General features: G+C 34.6%; 1 protein-coding gene across 3 annotated transcripts in view; it reads left to right on the forward strand.

Moving 5' to 3' along the window:
* Positions 1–17,801, forward strand: part of COP1 (COP1 E3 ubiquitin ligase) — a 166,731-nt gene that overhangs the window by 3,739 nt on the left and 145,191 nt on the right. For all 3 annotated transcript variants that reach the window (XM_014561409.2, XM_032463682.1, XM_032463681.1), the window contains exons 2-3: positions 6,396–6,455; positions 13,522–13,619. In XM_014561409.2, the coding sequence (XP_014416895.2) occupies positions 6,396–6,455; positions 13,522–13,619 (158 nt within the window). The remainder of the gene's footprint in view (positions 1–6,395; positions 6,456–13,521; positions 13,620–17,801) is intronic.

Consider the following 17,801-nt stretch of genomic DNA (forward strand, 5'->3'; position numbering starts at 1 on the left):
TGAAAAAATTTCGAAAGTCACTGAATTATGGGATATAATTTCCCTTGTGATAGTTAGGAAAGTTAAGTGGAACATTTAAGTGAAGTGGTCACATTTTAAGACCATTGTGAGCTTATGAATGGGACTAAATAATTTAAAGAGCTGTTAAAAGCTGTTAAAACCACTGAAATAAACTCCAGAGTTTATGTTATTATTATAGTAACATCAGCCAAGAACTTCCTTGAATCTGTTAAACTGAAACATAACGATTCCCTTGCTTTATAATACATGTGCCATTTGGATGACAACGGTGATGAAAGGTACACTGCCGAAGATGATGTCAGATCATAGCAGCTCATTATGGTCCTTCTGACTGTCAGATGATGGGTGATCAGCGTCGCAGTCAGCTGAAGACTTAGGTGGATCAGATGGTAGAGGGAAGAAGCAGAATATGAAAGACTTTCAATAGGTGTAGTAGGTGTAGTACTAGTTCATTACTGAAGAATGCGCTGATTAGAGTAGTTGATTTTCCTTTTACACAGTTTTCCTGAGAAGAGACCACGTTACTTAGTTGACCATATTCCATCTAGGAGTTGTTATTGATTAAAGTACAGCCTTAAGCCTTATTGCACATTTTTTTCTCCTTGCATTTGTATGTTGTTGATGGTGATTTCTTTGCTTTAAATAATTGTTTTAGGCTGCAGCCCATTTCCTCAGAACTTCGGTAGCTTGGGAAGAAAGGCTTTGACAGTAGGATTGGTCAGTCTTCTCTTCCTTGTTTTGTATTTGTACTATCCAGAATAAAATGCTTATTAAATTCTTGACTTGTTTTCAACGTATGGTGTTCTCTCCCCATTGTTGCCCTCTACCTTGCTTGTTCTTCGTCCTCTCTTTGTATGTTTGTATACTAGAGTCTATTTGTATTAGATCTCTACCATCTCAAATATTTTCATTGAGAGTAATATTTTTTCTCTTTATGTCTCTCACATATAAGTTAATTGTCTTTTCGTTTTTCATAGTTAAGATTCATGAACTGATGTTGTCTCTGTTTCTGTGTAGAGGGAAAGGTGGGTTGTAATAGGTGATCTGACTTCTGTTCATTGTGTTTCTGATACTACCTTTGGGAATCATCCTTCTCTCTTCCTAGTCTGGGTGGTTTGATGTTGGTGCTCTTCTTCCCCAAATTCAGAATTGGAATCCATGATACCAGGTAGCCTAGTGCATTGGAATTCTTGGCCTCGGTTTAGCTTAAGGTTGGGCATTTCGCTTAAATAGAGATAATGATGCAAAGTGGGTTTAGTAAAAATTACAGATAACTATTTTGAGGACTCATTTAGATACCTAAAATTCAAAGTTCATAAACGCCAAATTTACTATAAAGTGAAGATTTAATGTATTGCACTAACAGTTGATTCAGCATACATAATAATAATACATACCTACTCCAATACAAGCTGTTGCTAGTTGCCAGGTACTGTTCTAGGGTTTAACATTACTTATTCAGTCTTCATAGCAACTGTTGGATACGGACAGTTTTATAATACCCACTTTATAGATGAGGATCGGAAAGGTTATGTAACTTGTTTCAGCTCATACAGTTAATAATGGTGGTGTCAGTATCTATACTTTTACATTTTGGCTCAAAGCTCAAGTTCTTAACCACTGTATTACTTTGCCTTTATTCAGACACTGGAGATTTTGTTTAAAAATCAGCTTTATTAAGGTATAATTTGCATACAATAGAAGTCACTGATTTTAAGTGTGTAGTTCAATGAATTTGACAAATGAATTCATCTGTATAACCACCCTTATCAAAATATAGGATATTTCCATTACCCTAGAAAGTTCACTGTGCCACAACTTTGCACTCTTGTCTTTTACCTTCACCTCTGACACCTGGGAACCAGTGATCTGTTTTCTATCATTATGGTTTTGCCTTTTCTAGGATTTTGTATTAATAGAGTCATTCAGTATGTAGTCTCTTATGTCTGACTTCTTTCACTTGGCCTAATGTTTTTGAGATTCAATAATACTGAATGTTTCACTATTTTCTTTCTTTTAATTGTTGAGTAGTATTCCATTATATGGATATAACATGATGTATTTATATATTCATCAGTTAAAAGATATTTGAGTTTCTTTGTTCCTAAAGTTTTGGGCGACTGTGAAGAAAGCTGTTCTAAACATTCACAGTCAGGTTTCTGTGTGGCTATGTCTTCACGTCTCTTAGGTAAATATCTAGGACCACATTGCTGGCTTATGTGGCCATGTATGTTTAACAGTATAAGAAACTGCAAAACTGTTTTCTAAAGTAACTATCATTTTGTATGTCTGCCAGCAATGTATAAAAGTTTCAGTTCCATATCCTTGCCGACACTTGATGTTTTCAGTCTTTCAGATTCTAGTGGGTATGTGTAGTAGTATCTTATTGTCACAATTTGCATTTTCTTAATGACTAATGAGGTTGAGTATACTTTCATGTGCTTATTTCCATTTGCACATCCTTCATAAAATGTCTCTTCTAATCTTTTGCCTATTTTTCTCGTAAGTTGTTTGTCTTGAGTTGTAAGAGTTCTTTCTATTTTATGACTACAAGTCTTTTATCAGTCCTGTGTATTGTGATGTTTTTCTGCCAGTCTGTTGTTAGTTGTCTTAGCAGTGTCTTTTGAAGTGCAAAAGTTTAAAGTACAATTTATGGATTTTTTTTTTCTTTTATGATCTATGACTTTTGTGTTCTATCTAAGAAATTGTTGTCTAAGTCACGGAAGATTTTCTTGTATATTCTAGAAGCTTTATCTTTTTGTGGTTAGGAATATAATCATTTCATGTTAATTTATATATATATATATATATATATATAAAAAAATATATGTATATGTGTGTGTGTGTGTGGTAAGGGTGGAAGATTTTTTCCCCTCCACTGTAGATGTTCAGTTATTATAGTACCCATGTGTTGAAAAGTCCATCTTTGTTCATTAAATTTTCTTGGAACTTTTCTCAAGAATTAATTAATGTGTATAAATTTATTTCTGGAGTCTTTAATCTGTCCCATTGACCCATGTGTTTATCCTTATGCCAGTACCACACTGTCTTGATTCCTGTGTCCTTACAGTAGATCTTGTAATCAGATACTGTGGTTTTGTGCCTCTTTTCAAAGTCAGTTTAATTATTTAGGACCTTTGCATTTCCACAAAGATTTTAGAATTAACTTATCCATTTCTTTTTTTAAGAAAAAGCATGCTAGGATTTTAATTTGGGTCAATTTGAATCTATGACTCAATTTGGGAAGATCTGACATCTTAGCAATATTGAATCTTTTAGCCATTAACATAGCATGCTTCTTCAGTTATTTAGGTGTTTAATTCCTCTTAGCAATGTTTTATATAGTTTTCAGTGTTTGGATCTTGCATGTATCTTGTTAAGCTTACCTCTAAGTACTTTGTGTTTTTGATGCTGCTGTTAAATGTTATTTTAATTTCAATTTCTAATTGTTGCTACTGTATAGAAATAAAATTTATTTTTGTGTATTGACCTTGTATCCTGTGAATTGTTAAATTCACTTACTAGTTCCAGTAATTTTTTTGTAGAACCTGTGTGATTTTCTGAGAAGACAGTCATGTCACCTGCAAATCAAGATGGTGCCCTTCTTTCGAATTTTATGCCCTATAAACTAAATTTTTAAAGAAAGACTTTGCATTTTTGTTTGAGTGATACTAGCCTATGGTTTTCTTGCAATATGCATGTATGTACATACGCATGTATATCTTTATGTATTTTTGGCTTTAGTATCAGCTTGTATTAGTTTGCTAGGGCTGCCGTACATAGCTACAGACAGGGCAGCTGAAACAGCAGAAATGTATTTTCTCACTGTTTCAGAGGCTAGAGCATGGTATTGGCAAGTTTGAGTTCTTCTGAGGCCTCTCTCCTTGGTTTGCAGATGGCCACCTTCTTGATGTGTCTTCACAAGGTTGTCGCTTGGTTTGTGTGTAGTCTGTATCCTATTATCTTTTTAGGACACCAGTCATATTGTGATTAGGGCCCATGTATAAGACCTCATTTTAACCTAATTACCTCTTTAAGGCTCAGTCTCCAAATACAGTCTTCTGAGGTACTGAGGGGTAGGATTTCAATATATGAATTTGGGAGAAGACACAATTGAGCCCATCACCCAGGGTGATACTGGACTTCTGAAAGGAGTTGAGAAATGTTCTCTCTCTATTTTCTGAGAGTTTGTGGAGTTGGTATGTTTGGTCGAATCCGTCAGTGAAGCCATGCTATTTGTGGAAAGGTTTATTTACTCCTTCGGTTTCTTTGATGGATGGAGAACTGCGCAGGCTCCTTATTTCTTGAGTGAGTTTATTGAGACTTGTTTCATGGTCCATCATAGCTGTATCTTGGTTAATGTTGCATATGCACTCGAAGAAAATGAGTATTCTGCTGTGTGTATCCTGGCGTATTCTCTAAATGTCAGTCAAGTTGGTGGATGTGTTAGGCTCTGTATACCCCTGCTGATTTTCTATGTACTTGTTTTGTCAGTTACTGAAAGAGGAGTGTTAAAATCTTTAACCGTTCCAAGTATAATCGTGGATTTCACTATGTCTCCTTGCACTACTGTCAACTTTTGTTTCATGTGTTTTGAACCTTGGTAAGTAGGGCACACACATTTAGAGTTGGTGGATTGATCCCCTTGTCATTTTAAAATGTCCTTGCTTATTCCTGGTAATATTTGTTGTTCTGAAATTTATTTAGTCTGTTAAGGTAGCCTCTACAGCTTTCTTAAGTGTTTGCATGGCATGTTATTTTGTCCTTCACTACTTCTATGGCCTGTTTTAATATTTAATAAGTAGATTTCTTGTAGATAGCATTTAGCTGAGTCCTTTTTATTTTATATGATAATTTGCCTTTTTAACTGAATTGGTTAGGCTGTTTGCATTTTAACGTAATTACGATGTGCTTGGTTTTATGTGTACATCTTGCTTGCTTTTTATTTTCTGTTTGTCTCATCTATTATTCCTTTTTTTCTTCCTTTCCTATCCTCTTCTGGATTAGTTGGGTATTTTTAAGATTTCTGTTTTGTTTCCACAGTTGATTTATTAGTGATAATTGTGTTGTATGTGTGTGTGTTTAGAGGGGAATGCTTGCTCTAGGGTTTGCAATACTTATTCTAAATTTTTTATACCCTACCTTCAAATGGCATTACATCATTTCATGTACAGTGTAAGAATTTTGCAACAGTATGCTTCCATTCTGTAGCATTCTTTCCAGTTACTCCCTCATGGCCAGAAGTGTAAGTTAAGTTCTCTATTCCTTTAAAAAAAAAAAAAAACTGAGGTAAAATTCATACCTCATAAAATTACCACTTTAATTATTTGAAGTGTACAGTTTAGCAGAAAGATCTCTTTCCCCAAATCTTAAAAATGCTCTTTTAGCGGTGCTGTTTAAAAGGTTGGGGTGTTAATATCTAGATCGAGAATTTGGATGTTTACTCTTGTCCATTTAACAGTTAAGTTTTAGAAAATTAATCAGTGTTAGGACCGCACAGTTTCATCCAAGGAAACAGTTTTTTTTTTAAATCAAAATAATATGTGGAGAAATTAAGACAGTGTGTTATTGGCGTAAGAATAGACAGATCAGTATTAATGAATAGAGAGCCCAGAAGTAGACCCACATAAATATAGTCAACGATCTTTGACAAAGCAGCAGAGGCAAAACAATGTAGAAAAGATAGCTTTTCTAGCAAATGGTGCTGGAACAACCCGATATCCACATGCAGAAAAATGAATCTAGAAACAGATTTTATAACTTTAACATCTGGTCTCAGTTCCCTCATCTATAAAATGGGTCTACTAATAGTTACCTGCCAACACTGTGCTGTTGAATGGACTAAATGAGTTAATATGTCATTGCTTTAATGGATATGCATAGTTTGTGTTAAGTATTAGCTCTCATTACCATCTTCACTACCTAGAAGAGTTACTGAAATTGGAATTTAAATTTATCACTCAGGAAATTACTTTTCTTTGAGATAGGAAATATAAGGATTCAGATGAGCAGGTCTGGGTAGGTGCTTTTAAGTACAGGGATGGTTGAAAAAATGGTAGAACTTAAACACTCTTGTAATTGTGTTCACTTTCAAAAATTATGGGCAAGTTAAAGTATTGGGGCCAGGTAAACTTTTCATTTACTTCATCTTAGAACTTGATGTCCCCTACGGCCATTTTGAACAAATTGTCATTTTACCAGCATTTCCCTAAAGCTCATTCAGCTCAATAGAAATTTCATCTCTCATTGATGAAAAGTGTGAAGACTTAGCTGTGTATTGAAATATGATTTTGTTAGTATTGTTACTAGCTTTTTTCAATTAGTAACCACTCTACTTTAAAAATGTATTAATTATTTTTCTGTTTTCTTTTTAGCCCTATCTGCTTTGATATGATTGAGGAAGCATACATGACGAAGTGTGGCCATAGCTTTTGGTAAGATGATTTTATTTAGTGAAATTGCCTTTTGGCAATTTTTAATTTGTGTGTAAATGTAGCCAGTGAGAAGTTAATGTTTTTAAAACTAATTTTGGTTATTTTGAATCGTATTTCTGTGACTGATACGTCTTTACAGATTCAACATCTCAAGGCAGTAAACTTGGTGAGTGCATAATTTCTGTGAAGTTTTACCATTGGCCTTATAGATGGATTTTTAAACTTTTGGGTTTATTAATTGTTTAAAGAGCTTTGACTGCTGTTTTAAGAAATTGGGTGATACTGTGTAATCAGGATGAAGCATGAAGCACCTTTAACTCACTTGGGGTTAGATATGAAGGCCATGAAAGCAGTCCACAAGGTCACTGGGAAGGGATATTAGAGAATTAAAAAGTTATGTATCCTTTTCTGTAACATTTTTGCTCAGTGCTATCTTTAGGTTGTATGTCACGTTAATCTGTGTGTTTTAAAAGATTTTTAGTTGTGATAAAATACACGTAACTTAAAATTTACCATCTTAACCATTTTTAAGTGGAGTAACATTGTTAAGTGTTGTTCACATTGGTTGTACAATTTCTAGAACTTTTTCATCTTGCAAAACTGAAACTCTGCCCATTGAACAAGTCTCCATTTCCCTCTCCACTCAACCTCTGTCAGTCACCATTCTTTGTTTCTGTGAATTTGACTACTCTGGGTACGTCATATAAGTGGATCGAACAGTAGTTGTCTTTTGTGACTGGCTTATTTCACTTAGCGTAGTGTGTTCAGGTTTCATCCATGCTGTAGCATGTTTGTGCATTCATCTGCCTGTGGACTCTGGGGTCTCTTTCACCTTTAACTGCTGACAGTATTCCTGCTTTGAACATTAGTGTATAAATATCTCCTTGAGATCCTGCTTTCAGTTCTTTCAGGTATGTACCTGGAAGTGGAATTGCTGGATCATAAGGTAATTCTGTATTTAATCTTCTGCAGAACCTCCGTAATGTTTTTCATATCTGCAGTACCATTTTACATTCCCACCAATAGTTCACAAGGGTCCCAGTTTTTCTACTTCCTCTCCAACACTTATGATTTTCCTTTTTTTTTTTTTTTTAATAGTGGCCATCCTAGTGTGTATGTAATCTGTTTATGTTTAACTCTTTTTATTAATTAATTTGTTTTTTTATCTATTTGATGGGGGCGTGATATATTCTACTTGCAATCAATAATCTCCATAAACTATTTACACTGTTGGTATAGTATTTCTGTTGTGTTCTAATAGTCCTTATATTCTTATTCATGTTGAAGTTAGACCCATATTTTTTATACTGAGATTGAATATGGTATCTGATAGGATGATATCCATTAGTCAAGAAGAATATTATCACCAGTCTGTAAGTCCTTTAGTTTGATCTGGAATGTGATGCTTCACTGATAGGTATATTCAATCTGCTAGTCATTAAAATTTTTCTTTTAGAATAAAATTGCTTTCTTAGTTTGTGTTATCTATGTTGTTTTTTTTTAAAATAAACGGTATTAAAATGATGAGAACAATGTATACTCTTGGCTATAAAAACAACTTTTATTGTACAGAAAAATATAATATGAAATGGAAGTGTTTCCCTTTCCATAGCCTTTCTTTTTTACCTCCTCAAAGGGTATCATTGATAAGAAGTGATTGTGTTTCCTTTCAGAATCTTTTTGCTGTTTTTTTTTTTTTAAGCCATCTTACCTTCAATAATTTTTATTTCCTGGCATTTTGTTGCATTGATGTTATTATCATTTGTGAATCACTTTCTGCTTAATGTTGCTACTGAAATTCTGGCCATGTGGGTCTTGCTTTTAGGCTATAGATGTATGATCTTGGTCTTTTCAAGCTTCTTGTTTAGCAGTAGTGTTCCCTTTGATACATTAATTGATCCAGCACGTTAGCATTCCATAGGAAATCATATACTTCTAGAGATTTTGCATTTTGATTACTCTGGAAAATTGGGTGATTGAGAGTAGGGTTCCTTGACCTTGATAGTGTTAAATTTTAGACCAGAAAATTCTTTGTTGTGGGTAACTGTCCTGGGTATTATACATTGTTTAGCAGTGTCCCTGGCTTCTACCCAGTAGCAACGCCTTTACTCCCAGTTGTGACAACCAGAATATCTCCAGACTTTGCCACATGTTCCTTAGAGGACAAAGTTGCCTGCAGTTGAGAACTGCTGATGTAAAGCTAAAAGAACAAGTTTGGTAGACCAGGAATCTAGGTGGGTCTGCAGCTTACCTCACCTTTGTCAAGTCACTCAGCCTGTCTCTTCTGTTGCTGCTCTCTAGCCCCCGACCCTCATTGTCTTCCTACCCCTTCACCTCTCCTTTCATAGATTTAAAGGTATTGAAGAGAAACAGATTGTAGGTGAAAGAGAAACAGGGTGAAGGTGAAACAGATTGTAAAGTGAGATTTTTATTTTTCCTAACTGCCCTCTGCTAACTTAAATATTCACTGTGGCATTAAAAAAAAAAGGTGAAGAGTCTGTGATCTTGCTTGACTATGTTGTGAAGTATAATAAATTACTGTTTGACTTTATAACTAGACAGACCTGGACTTTTCAATGAGTCCTATAATCTTCATGGTATATCTTTGGGTCATTGTTGGAAAGCCCCATTGGTTTCTTAAATACCTTTTTTTCCTTCAAATAAAAGTAAAGTTTAGATCCTTGTTACAACTCAAGTGACTGTATTAACCCTGTGGTGCTTGTGTTTTAAAATACCAACTAGAGAGCAGGTTTTAGGGGGGAGGGTATAGCTCAAGTGGTAGAGTGCATGCTTAGCATGCATGAGGTCCTGGGTTCAATCCCCAGTACCTCCTCTAAAAATAAATAAACAAATAAATACCTCCCACCCCCCCCAATAGCAAATTTTGGTAGGATAGGGACTATAACATTGGCAGGAGCTAATAAACTTGGAGACTGCCAGTCCCATTGTCAGGCTTGCTGAACTGTAAAACATTTTGTACTTTTTTTTTTTAAAAGCAAAAGCTGGTAATTATTTACTCAACATGTGAGTCCTGTGGAACTTGAATCATTAACAATAGCCTGTTGTATCAACTCTTTGCTAACTGGAACCCTAGCTGGTAACCTGGAGCCAAGGACTATACCAGGTCTTCAAGATTCCATCCAGCTTATTGGGCCACACAACTGTTTATCCCTTGTCCCTCTTATGAATGGCAAGCCTTTCCTGGTAACAGGTTGAAGACAATATAGCAAGAACTTCTTTCGCTTTATTCATACCCACTTGACAGTGAATCTGCTATTAGCTATAGTCTAACTGACTCAATCATAGAATTAAAAACTCTGGCTTCTATATGACATAGAGAGAAGATTTGCTTTGTCTTTGCCTGATCGCTGCCTCGAGCTCCAGCTTGTCCCCTGCCCCTGCTTCTCAGACCTCATGTCTGTCAAGTCTCTATTTACTATTTTGTGTCATTACAGATTAGCTACGATTAACAGGGTCCCTCAGTGTTGCCATTTCCCAGCAAATCTGTGATCAAGCCTGGGTGTCAGTTTGCCTCTTGGGACTTCTGACGTGTACCTTGCTATTTTTCGTTGCACGTGGCTATTAAATATGACCACTGGGACTGATTTTTCTTTCTATTCTTGTTATAGTATACCCTTCTTTTCTGAGAATTTTCTGATTATTCGGTTTTCTGTATCTACTCATCCCTGTTTATATTAGGTAGGTATATACTTAATAGAAGAAAGAGAGCAACTATATGCATCTACAGAGTGTATTCATTCTTTTTGATCTGATATATACTTACTAGGGATATAGGTACCCATTTATGTCAGCACACCATGGTACTGAATAATTTCTTTTAAGAGGTGCAGTGTGAGTAGCTATTGAAAATTTCTCAGGTGGACCCAAGATACATATCCTTCTTACCTCTTCATGCCCACCTACTTTGATGACTAGTTTAGGCACTTATTCTTCTTTTGGAATCCAAAACATTTCATCTGGGCTGGTGATGGTCAAGTAGGTAGATAAATGAGAATGAATTAGAGTTATTATGGTAAGAAATATTGAGACTTTCTAGTAGCCTGTTATATGACCCAGAAGGCTGCAAAAGTACGTTTCTTTTTTTTGTTTATATCTATTTTTTCATACATTCAACATTTATTGAGTTCCAACTCTTTAACAGGATATTGTGCTAGACATGAAGGTGCAGAGATGAGTAAAACAAATCACTGCCTTTAATGAACAAATAGAAGAGAGGCTGATGGACACATACACAGATTAAGTACAGAATAAGACAGTTACTGTTTCTCAGACTAAGGCAAGTCTACCCTGAGGTGGTCGTGAGGTAGTAGATGCTGTTAGATAAACTTGATGGATCTTGTCACTGCAGTTTTATACAGTGGCATGTAATTTGACACATTTTAGTTTTGTAGTTTAGATGAATATTGTCAAGTATAAAGCAGGAAAGTTATTTGAACTTTTGTTTCTGAGGACAGTTCCTTCTGGCTGTGTCCTAGGCTGTTTTTTCCTCTAGGAGAGGATGGTGTGGTAGTAAACTTACTGACAAGGTATATGATGAGGATGCTGAAGAAAAAGGAGAGGAGTATGTTCTGCTGGATTCTGGGATAATTTTTTGTATATTGACAAATTCCTTTTCTGGCTTAACAGTTTAGGTTGTTCTTGTCATATTATTGGCTCACTTTCTAACTATCATTTCTTTTCAAAAGCCATTTACTAAAGCCCAAAGTGTCCTTTTGCTTATCTGTCAGTCCCTGTCTCCCATCTTCAATAACCTCAGATTCTCTCCTTCATGACTTGCTTTATTTGAACTTGAAGACTTTTTTAAGGATTAAATCTTGTCACGTGGACATACATTCTGGTAATATTAACTCATTTCCTTTTCCCCTAAGCAGATTATAAATGTTTTCATGTTGGAGCTCTCAATGTGTTGTAATCTGTTGTATCTTCTTTATGCTTTTTCCTTACCACCATAAAAATGAAAAAAAATTTGTGATTTCTTTTACTGAAATTTCCATGTAGGAAATTTCCTGTCAGAGAGCCTATTTTGTGGTATTATAGTATACCTAGCTTTGTCGTAGTTGCAAGAGATGATGATACTGTTTCTGGAACACTGTGCAAGTCATTTGTTCAGTATATATTTGAGTACTTATTATATGCCAGGCATTTACTCTAACAAAGACCACTGCTACATTGATTCTCTATAATGTCCTCCTTTTCTTCATCTTGTAAGTAACAAATATGAGATGGGAAAGTAGTTGATGACCAGAACAGAGAAACCTGATGGTTGTAGTTTTTGTTTTGATGAGGTGGGGGGAAGTAGGTAAATATAAAAGCTTCAGTTTATAAAGTTGAAGTAAATTTATAGTAATTTGAATATAAAATAAAAGAAGTACTGTGTTTTTAGGAACCATCTTTATTTATAAATCACTCTTACAATTTCTTAGAAATAATTTTTTTTCCTGATTGTTAGGTGCAGCACATATTTACTGTAGAAACTTGTAGACACCTACAAAGAAAAAGTTTCCCATAATTATATGACCTGGAGGCATATACTGTTAATAATTTGGTGAATGTCTTTTTCATTTATTGTAAATGTAAGCAAACATAATTTTTTTAAAACAAATGGGATTATACTACATCCACTGTGTTAGATTATTTTTGTTTGATAATATAGTGATATAGTGACTTTTTTTCTAATGTTGATTTGAATAGTTCTCTGGAGTTTACTTGAATGACATATTAAAAGGTTTTTTTTCTAAGACAAAACACAGTTGTAAAGTCAGACATTATAGAAACATATAACATAAGAGAGGAAAAATTTCTTACCGTATTTCTCCAGCTTTAACTATTGATAGTTATTAGATTGTTTTTCATGGCACATATTCACATATTACAATGTGACTTTATTGGCTGTACAGCATTGCATTGGATTGATGTCTACAAATTGATCTAGTCAGTTTCCTAGTGTTTTGATTGCTTCTAATTTATTTTGCTATTTACATGTAACCTTGAATTGAACACCTTTCTATATACATATCTCTGCTTATCTCCTTAGGATAAATTCCTAGAAGTAAAATTCCTACATCAAAGGGGATACACAACCTGTAAGGTTTTTCTGTACAACTTGCCTTCAAGAAAAGTTGTGGCAGTTACATTTCCTACAACAGGATATGAGATTATTCATATCTACAAGTCCTCCTTAACTCTGATAGTTTTTCTGTATTTTTTCATTCTAATTGGTAAAAAGTAGTATATAATTTTAAATCAGTTTTTCATGCTAATGAAAGTGATAATTTTCTCGTGCTTATTGACTAATTTTTGTCTTGTTGATTTTCTGTTCTTCTCTTATTTTCTTTTTTTATTTGAATGAGTTCTTTTTATATTAAGGACATCAGCACTCCAAGAACATGGATAGTCTGCTTAACTAAATCATAAGCATTTGTTTTTCTTGGTGTCGTTATTAATATTTAAATTGTACAAACTTAAACGATAGTACATCTTTTAAAATTTTATATCTGGTAGACTTGTTATTTGAGTTTATTTTTAAATAACTTTTGTGTACTATTACCTAAAAAAAATACCCTGTATATCATCTCCATTTTTTTTAATTGAACTGTAGTTGATTTACAATATTGTTTTAGTTTCACGTGTATGGCAAAGTGATTAAATTATAATTATGTGTGTGTGTGTGTGTGTGTGTGTGTGTATATATATTTTTTTTTTTATACATATAAGTATAATTGATTACTTTTTTCAGATTCTCTTTCAGATTCTTTTCCATTATAGGTTATTACAAGATACTGAATATAGTTCCCTGTTCTACCCAGTAAATCCTTGTTGTTTATCGATTTTACATATCGTGGTGTGTATCTGTTCATCCCATGCTTCTAATTTATGATTACCTATGTATCTTTATGATGTAAAAGTATAAGCTGAAGTAAGTCACTGCTAGATTACTTATATTGAAAACGAGGAATAGAAAACTAATAGGCATTATTTTGTGACCAGTTTATTAATTTATCCTGACTTAATCAAGCCTGTTTTATTTTTTTCCCTCTGCTAATAGCTACAAGTGTATTCATCAGAGTTTGGAGGATAATAATAGATGTCCCAAGTGTAACTATGTTGTGGATAATATTGACCATCTGTATCCTAATTTCTTGGGTGAGTCTTTGGAATGATTTTTAATTTTTTACAATATTTGGTTCCCAAAAGTATGTGCTGACTAATTTATTCAGAAGACATGGCTTAGAGGTAAGTGTGTCTGTCTCTTCTCACCATGGTGCTTTCCCCAGTCTCCCCTGGGTTGTGACATAGCTTCTGTACCATATGTGCCATATCATATATTTAAATTTCACCAAGAAAAATTGACTCGACTCTTAGATTCTCGGTCATGGCTGGACAGAATGTGAGGCTGAAGAATACCAGAGGTCCAGATACTGGTCTCTTTTTATCATATTGTGCATTCCTATTCTTTCTGCTTCTGGAGCAGAAGTGAGAAACATGGAGGAAAAGGTTAATGAAGAGGGGGAAGGGGGAAAAATGTGGGTGTGAGGATTCTTGGATAGGGGAAGAGAGTCTGTGAACTAGGGAGGCAACTGCAAAGTAAAACTGGGGAAAGAAAGACATGAATATGGAACTTTTGAGAAAGGAATGGTAACTGGAGAAAAGAGACACAAATATGGAACCCTTTAGATAAATAGTAAGTGATTGGGAATAATATGTTGCGAGAGACCAACTGTGAAAAATCCAAAAATTCTACATGTTGAAAAGCCTAAGATAGTGTGGAATGAAGTTTAATTTCCCAAAGATTAATTATCAGGTATGGGTAGGCATGAAGTAGGGCACTATTGGGTATATATCAAAAAGGCTAATTCTTCGTTCTAAAGGGTAACATACTCAAGAGTTAAGGATATGATGTCTCCTTGCATATTAGATTCTGACCTGCCAGTGCTTCGGTTGCAGTTTGTTTCGCTCTAATGGTGGTTTATAATAAATTACCAATTTGAACCATTCCAGCTATGGCTTTCCTTTTTATCTCTGCTCTAAGAGTACATTGGCTATGATCCTTTTTTTCTCTTCCATTCTTCACTACAATCCATTGTTTTTTCATGAAGGAAAATCACTGGATGATTGCATAGCAGAAAGGAACCCTGAAGGAAATATTTTGAAGATTTTCTGTTGGAATACCAAGTTCTTCTAGGTTGATAAAATCTATGGCAAACTAGAAGAACAGACTTAGGAAAAGAAGCAATACTGAGGGGTCTGATACTCTGTAGGACTGGACATGAGCTAGGTTATATAAGAGGGAAACCAAAGTCCTGCAAAGCAGAATCCTTTCTCCCTGAACTCACAAACATGAATTGATGCTGCTGTGTGGGTTCTAGAATCACTTTTCTGTGAGTTGTCATAACTTGAGAAAATTACTTCTTGAATGGTAAACACAGAAAGGAATATAATGGTCTGAAGGTTTTGGTATTTACCAAATTTTTCAGGCTATATTCTTTAATAAGTCCACAAGTTAGAAATTCTGCTTTGTGAATTTCTAAATAGTGAGAGAGAGAGAGAGTGGGAGAATGCAGTATTCCTTCCACATTAGGATACCGTACTAAAGATGTGAAATAATTTCATACTTTTTATGTTCTCAAATGTATATATTCAGTGAATAGTGAAGTTATAATTACTGATTTTCTAAGCTAGAAATTATCTTGGGAATGATCTAGTTTTTAACCTTCTTTTTATATGGATAAAAAGTTTTGATTTGGGGTAATTGGAGTGTATTTTATGCCCTATTTGAAGTCTTTTAATTACAGTGCAACTTCACGTGTGATTATGTCATCCACAGAAATAACATTTCATCCTGATACGTCTATTTCTCTTTTACTGCCCATCACCCTTTCCAGTCTTTACCTTTGTGCAGTGAAGTTCAGATCCTTAGGTTCTGTGCACTCAGGATGCCACTGACCTCTGTTTCTGAAAGTGCAGTACCACTTGTTTTTTTCCATACTGAAAAAACTAAATTATTCCTCTCCATTGCATTGGCTTGAGATTACATGATTTGTATAGTGCTTGCAATTCTTCTTGGTTGGACTGATAAAACCTTGAGCCTTTTAAAAGTCATTTCATATTTCCCCTTGAGCATGGTAAAATAAGTATGTGTTGTATGATCCTGGAGTGTTCTAGCTATCCTGGCATCTTTTTTATTGATAGGTTAGGACTCTTCATTTTTAATGCTTTGTATTTACCTGAGTCACGGGTAGAGGTCTGGGCCACACATTTTCTCTTGCAGGGGTCTTCAAACCTTTTTGCTTGGGTAATGCATACAAAAACTCTGAAAAATGATGTACACCCTCCCAGATTGATGACACATTTTAAGTTAGCATCCACAATTTTTATTTATAAGCTTACATGGTTGTAAAGGATGTGATTTTTAGGAGTATTGTAAATATGGTTATTTAAAAATAAACTTACCTCTTTTAAAATGCACCCAGTCAAATCTAAATGGCATAGTGATTTGTTACTTACCATTGATTTGAAAATAAACACTTTTTATTAACAATGAAAAATTTCGTTCATTCCAGATCTCTTTGAACTTCTACCTAAATTGCATATTGCCCACATAATTTTATCCTTATGTATTTTCATGCTTGAAATTCTTATAGATTTACATGTAATACTTTTATGTAACAGAAAATAGAAATTAGAGACTTTGAAGTTTCTTTTGAACATATTTTCTATTAAATATTAAAAAATCTTAAGTATTTTTTGTTATTGCAATTTTAGACATGTAGTTGTCTAAAAGTTTTATAAAGTATTAGGCATAAAAATTTATTAAAAATGGGCTGCTTAATGTTTGATGATGCCTTTCTCAATTAGTTCCAGTGCCATTGATGATACTAAGACAAGCATTCTGTTTTATTTGTATTCTTTTTATTTATTTATTTAGGATCATCACAGTTTTAAAAAATTGAGATATAATTGACATAAAACATTGTGTAAGTTTATGATTTTTACTTTTTTTTAAGTACAAGTCATGAGAAACTTTGCTTACATAAATAAATTGATGGAAATTGAAGGAACTTTGTTACAGTAATGTCATTCAGTGTTTTGACCTCCTGAATTGTGTGCTTAAAAAAAAGCACTTACTAATTTATAGTTAAGAAAATGTTTTAATGTCCTATTAGTTAATAAGTCCAGTCCTTTCTTCAATTTTAATGAAAGCAGAGAATTGAAAGGCAAACATTCAAAAAGGATTTGGTTTCCTGATCTTTAGGTTTATGACGCACTTTTTGTCAAGACATATTTTGATTTTTCCTTTCCTGCCCTAAGCACTACACTACAGCCCCTCCTTCTGCCCCTTTCCCCGCCACCCCCCCCTTCTCTCCTGTTCTGGGAAGGCTCATGCAGGGTGAGGGGGTGTGTCCCCTCCACTCCTGCCAGGGGCTTGCTTTCTAGCTCTCCCTCTCCTTCCGTGGTACAGGATCTCTCCAGCTGCCCCACCCATTCCAGCAGTCTCTTTTCTAGCTTTCTTTGTCTGTGTATAAAATTTGTATGTTGAATGTTCTTATCACCCTAATGAATGACCCTCTTACTCTTTAATGTAAAGATAACATGCATGCAAAGTTTAAAACCCATTTTTAAAAAAGTAGCCAATGCATACAGTGTCTTTACTACTGCTGGGCACTGTCCCAGGTGCTTTAATGCTCAGTCCTGTGACATAGGTACTGTTGTCATCCTCATTCCTCATGTAAGGAAACTAAGGCACAGGGAAGTCAAGTAACTTGTGTAGTGTTACACAGCCGGTAAGTAGCGTATAACTGGGATTTGGTCCTAAGCAGTCTGGCTTGAGTACGTGCTTTTACTATACTACCCTGCCTCTAAAAAGATGGTGGCTAGAATGAAAGCTTTAGCAGTGGAAATCCATTGTTCTTAGTACTATGGCTCTTATAAGAATCCAAAGAATTACAGTTATGGATGTAGAATATTCCTGTTCAGTGGTGTATGAGGTTTCTTGGTAAAATGCAATGTGGTATATATATTTAAGTATCACAGTTACTGAAGTTACAGTTTTTATTCAGATGGCTAATCCTGTAGCTGAAACATTAAGCTCTTGCTCACGTACTCCTCTTTATTCCCACTACAGTATTTCGGGTTCTCTCCTTTATCTTCCCTGTATTACAATATTAACTTCTTGTGAGAGAATGGGCTCTTCAGAATCAGGCTCTGATCTGTCTACAAATCCAGTGTCAGTTTTTAGCCCCTATTAATCATTAGCAGAATCACTCTGACCCTGTGTTTCAGCCATGTTGATTTTAAATCATCTTATCTCCTGCTGTTTTATGAGTT

Source organism: Camelus ferus, chromosome 21 (genome assembly GCF_009834535.1).
Source record: "Camelus ferus isolate YT-003-E chromosome 21, BCGSAC_Cfer_1.0, whole genome shotgun sequence".
NCBI lineage: Eukaryota > Metazoa > Chordata > Mammalia > Artiodactyla > Camelidae > Camelus > Camelus ferus.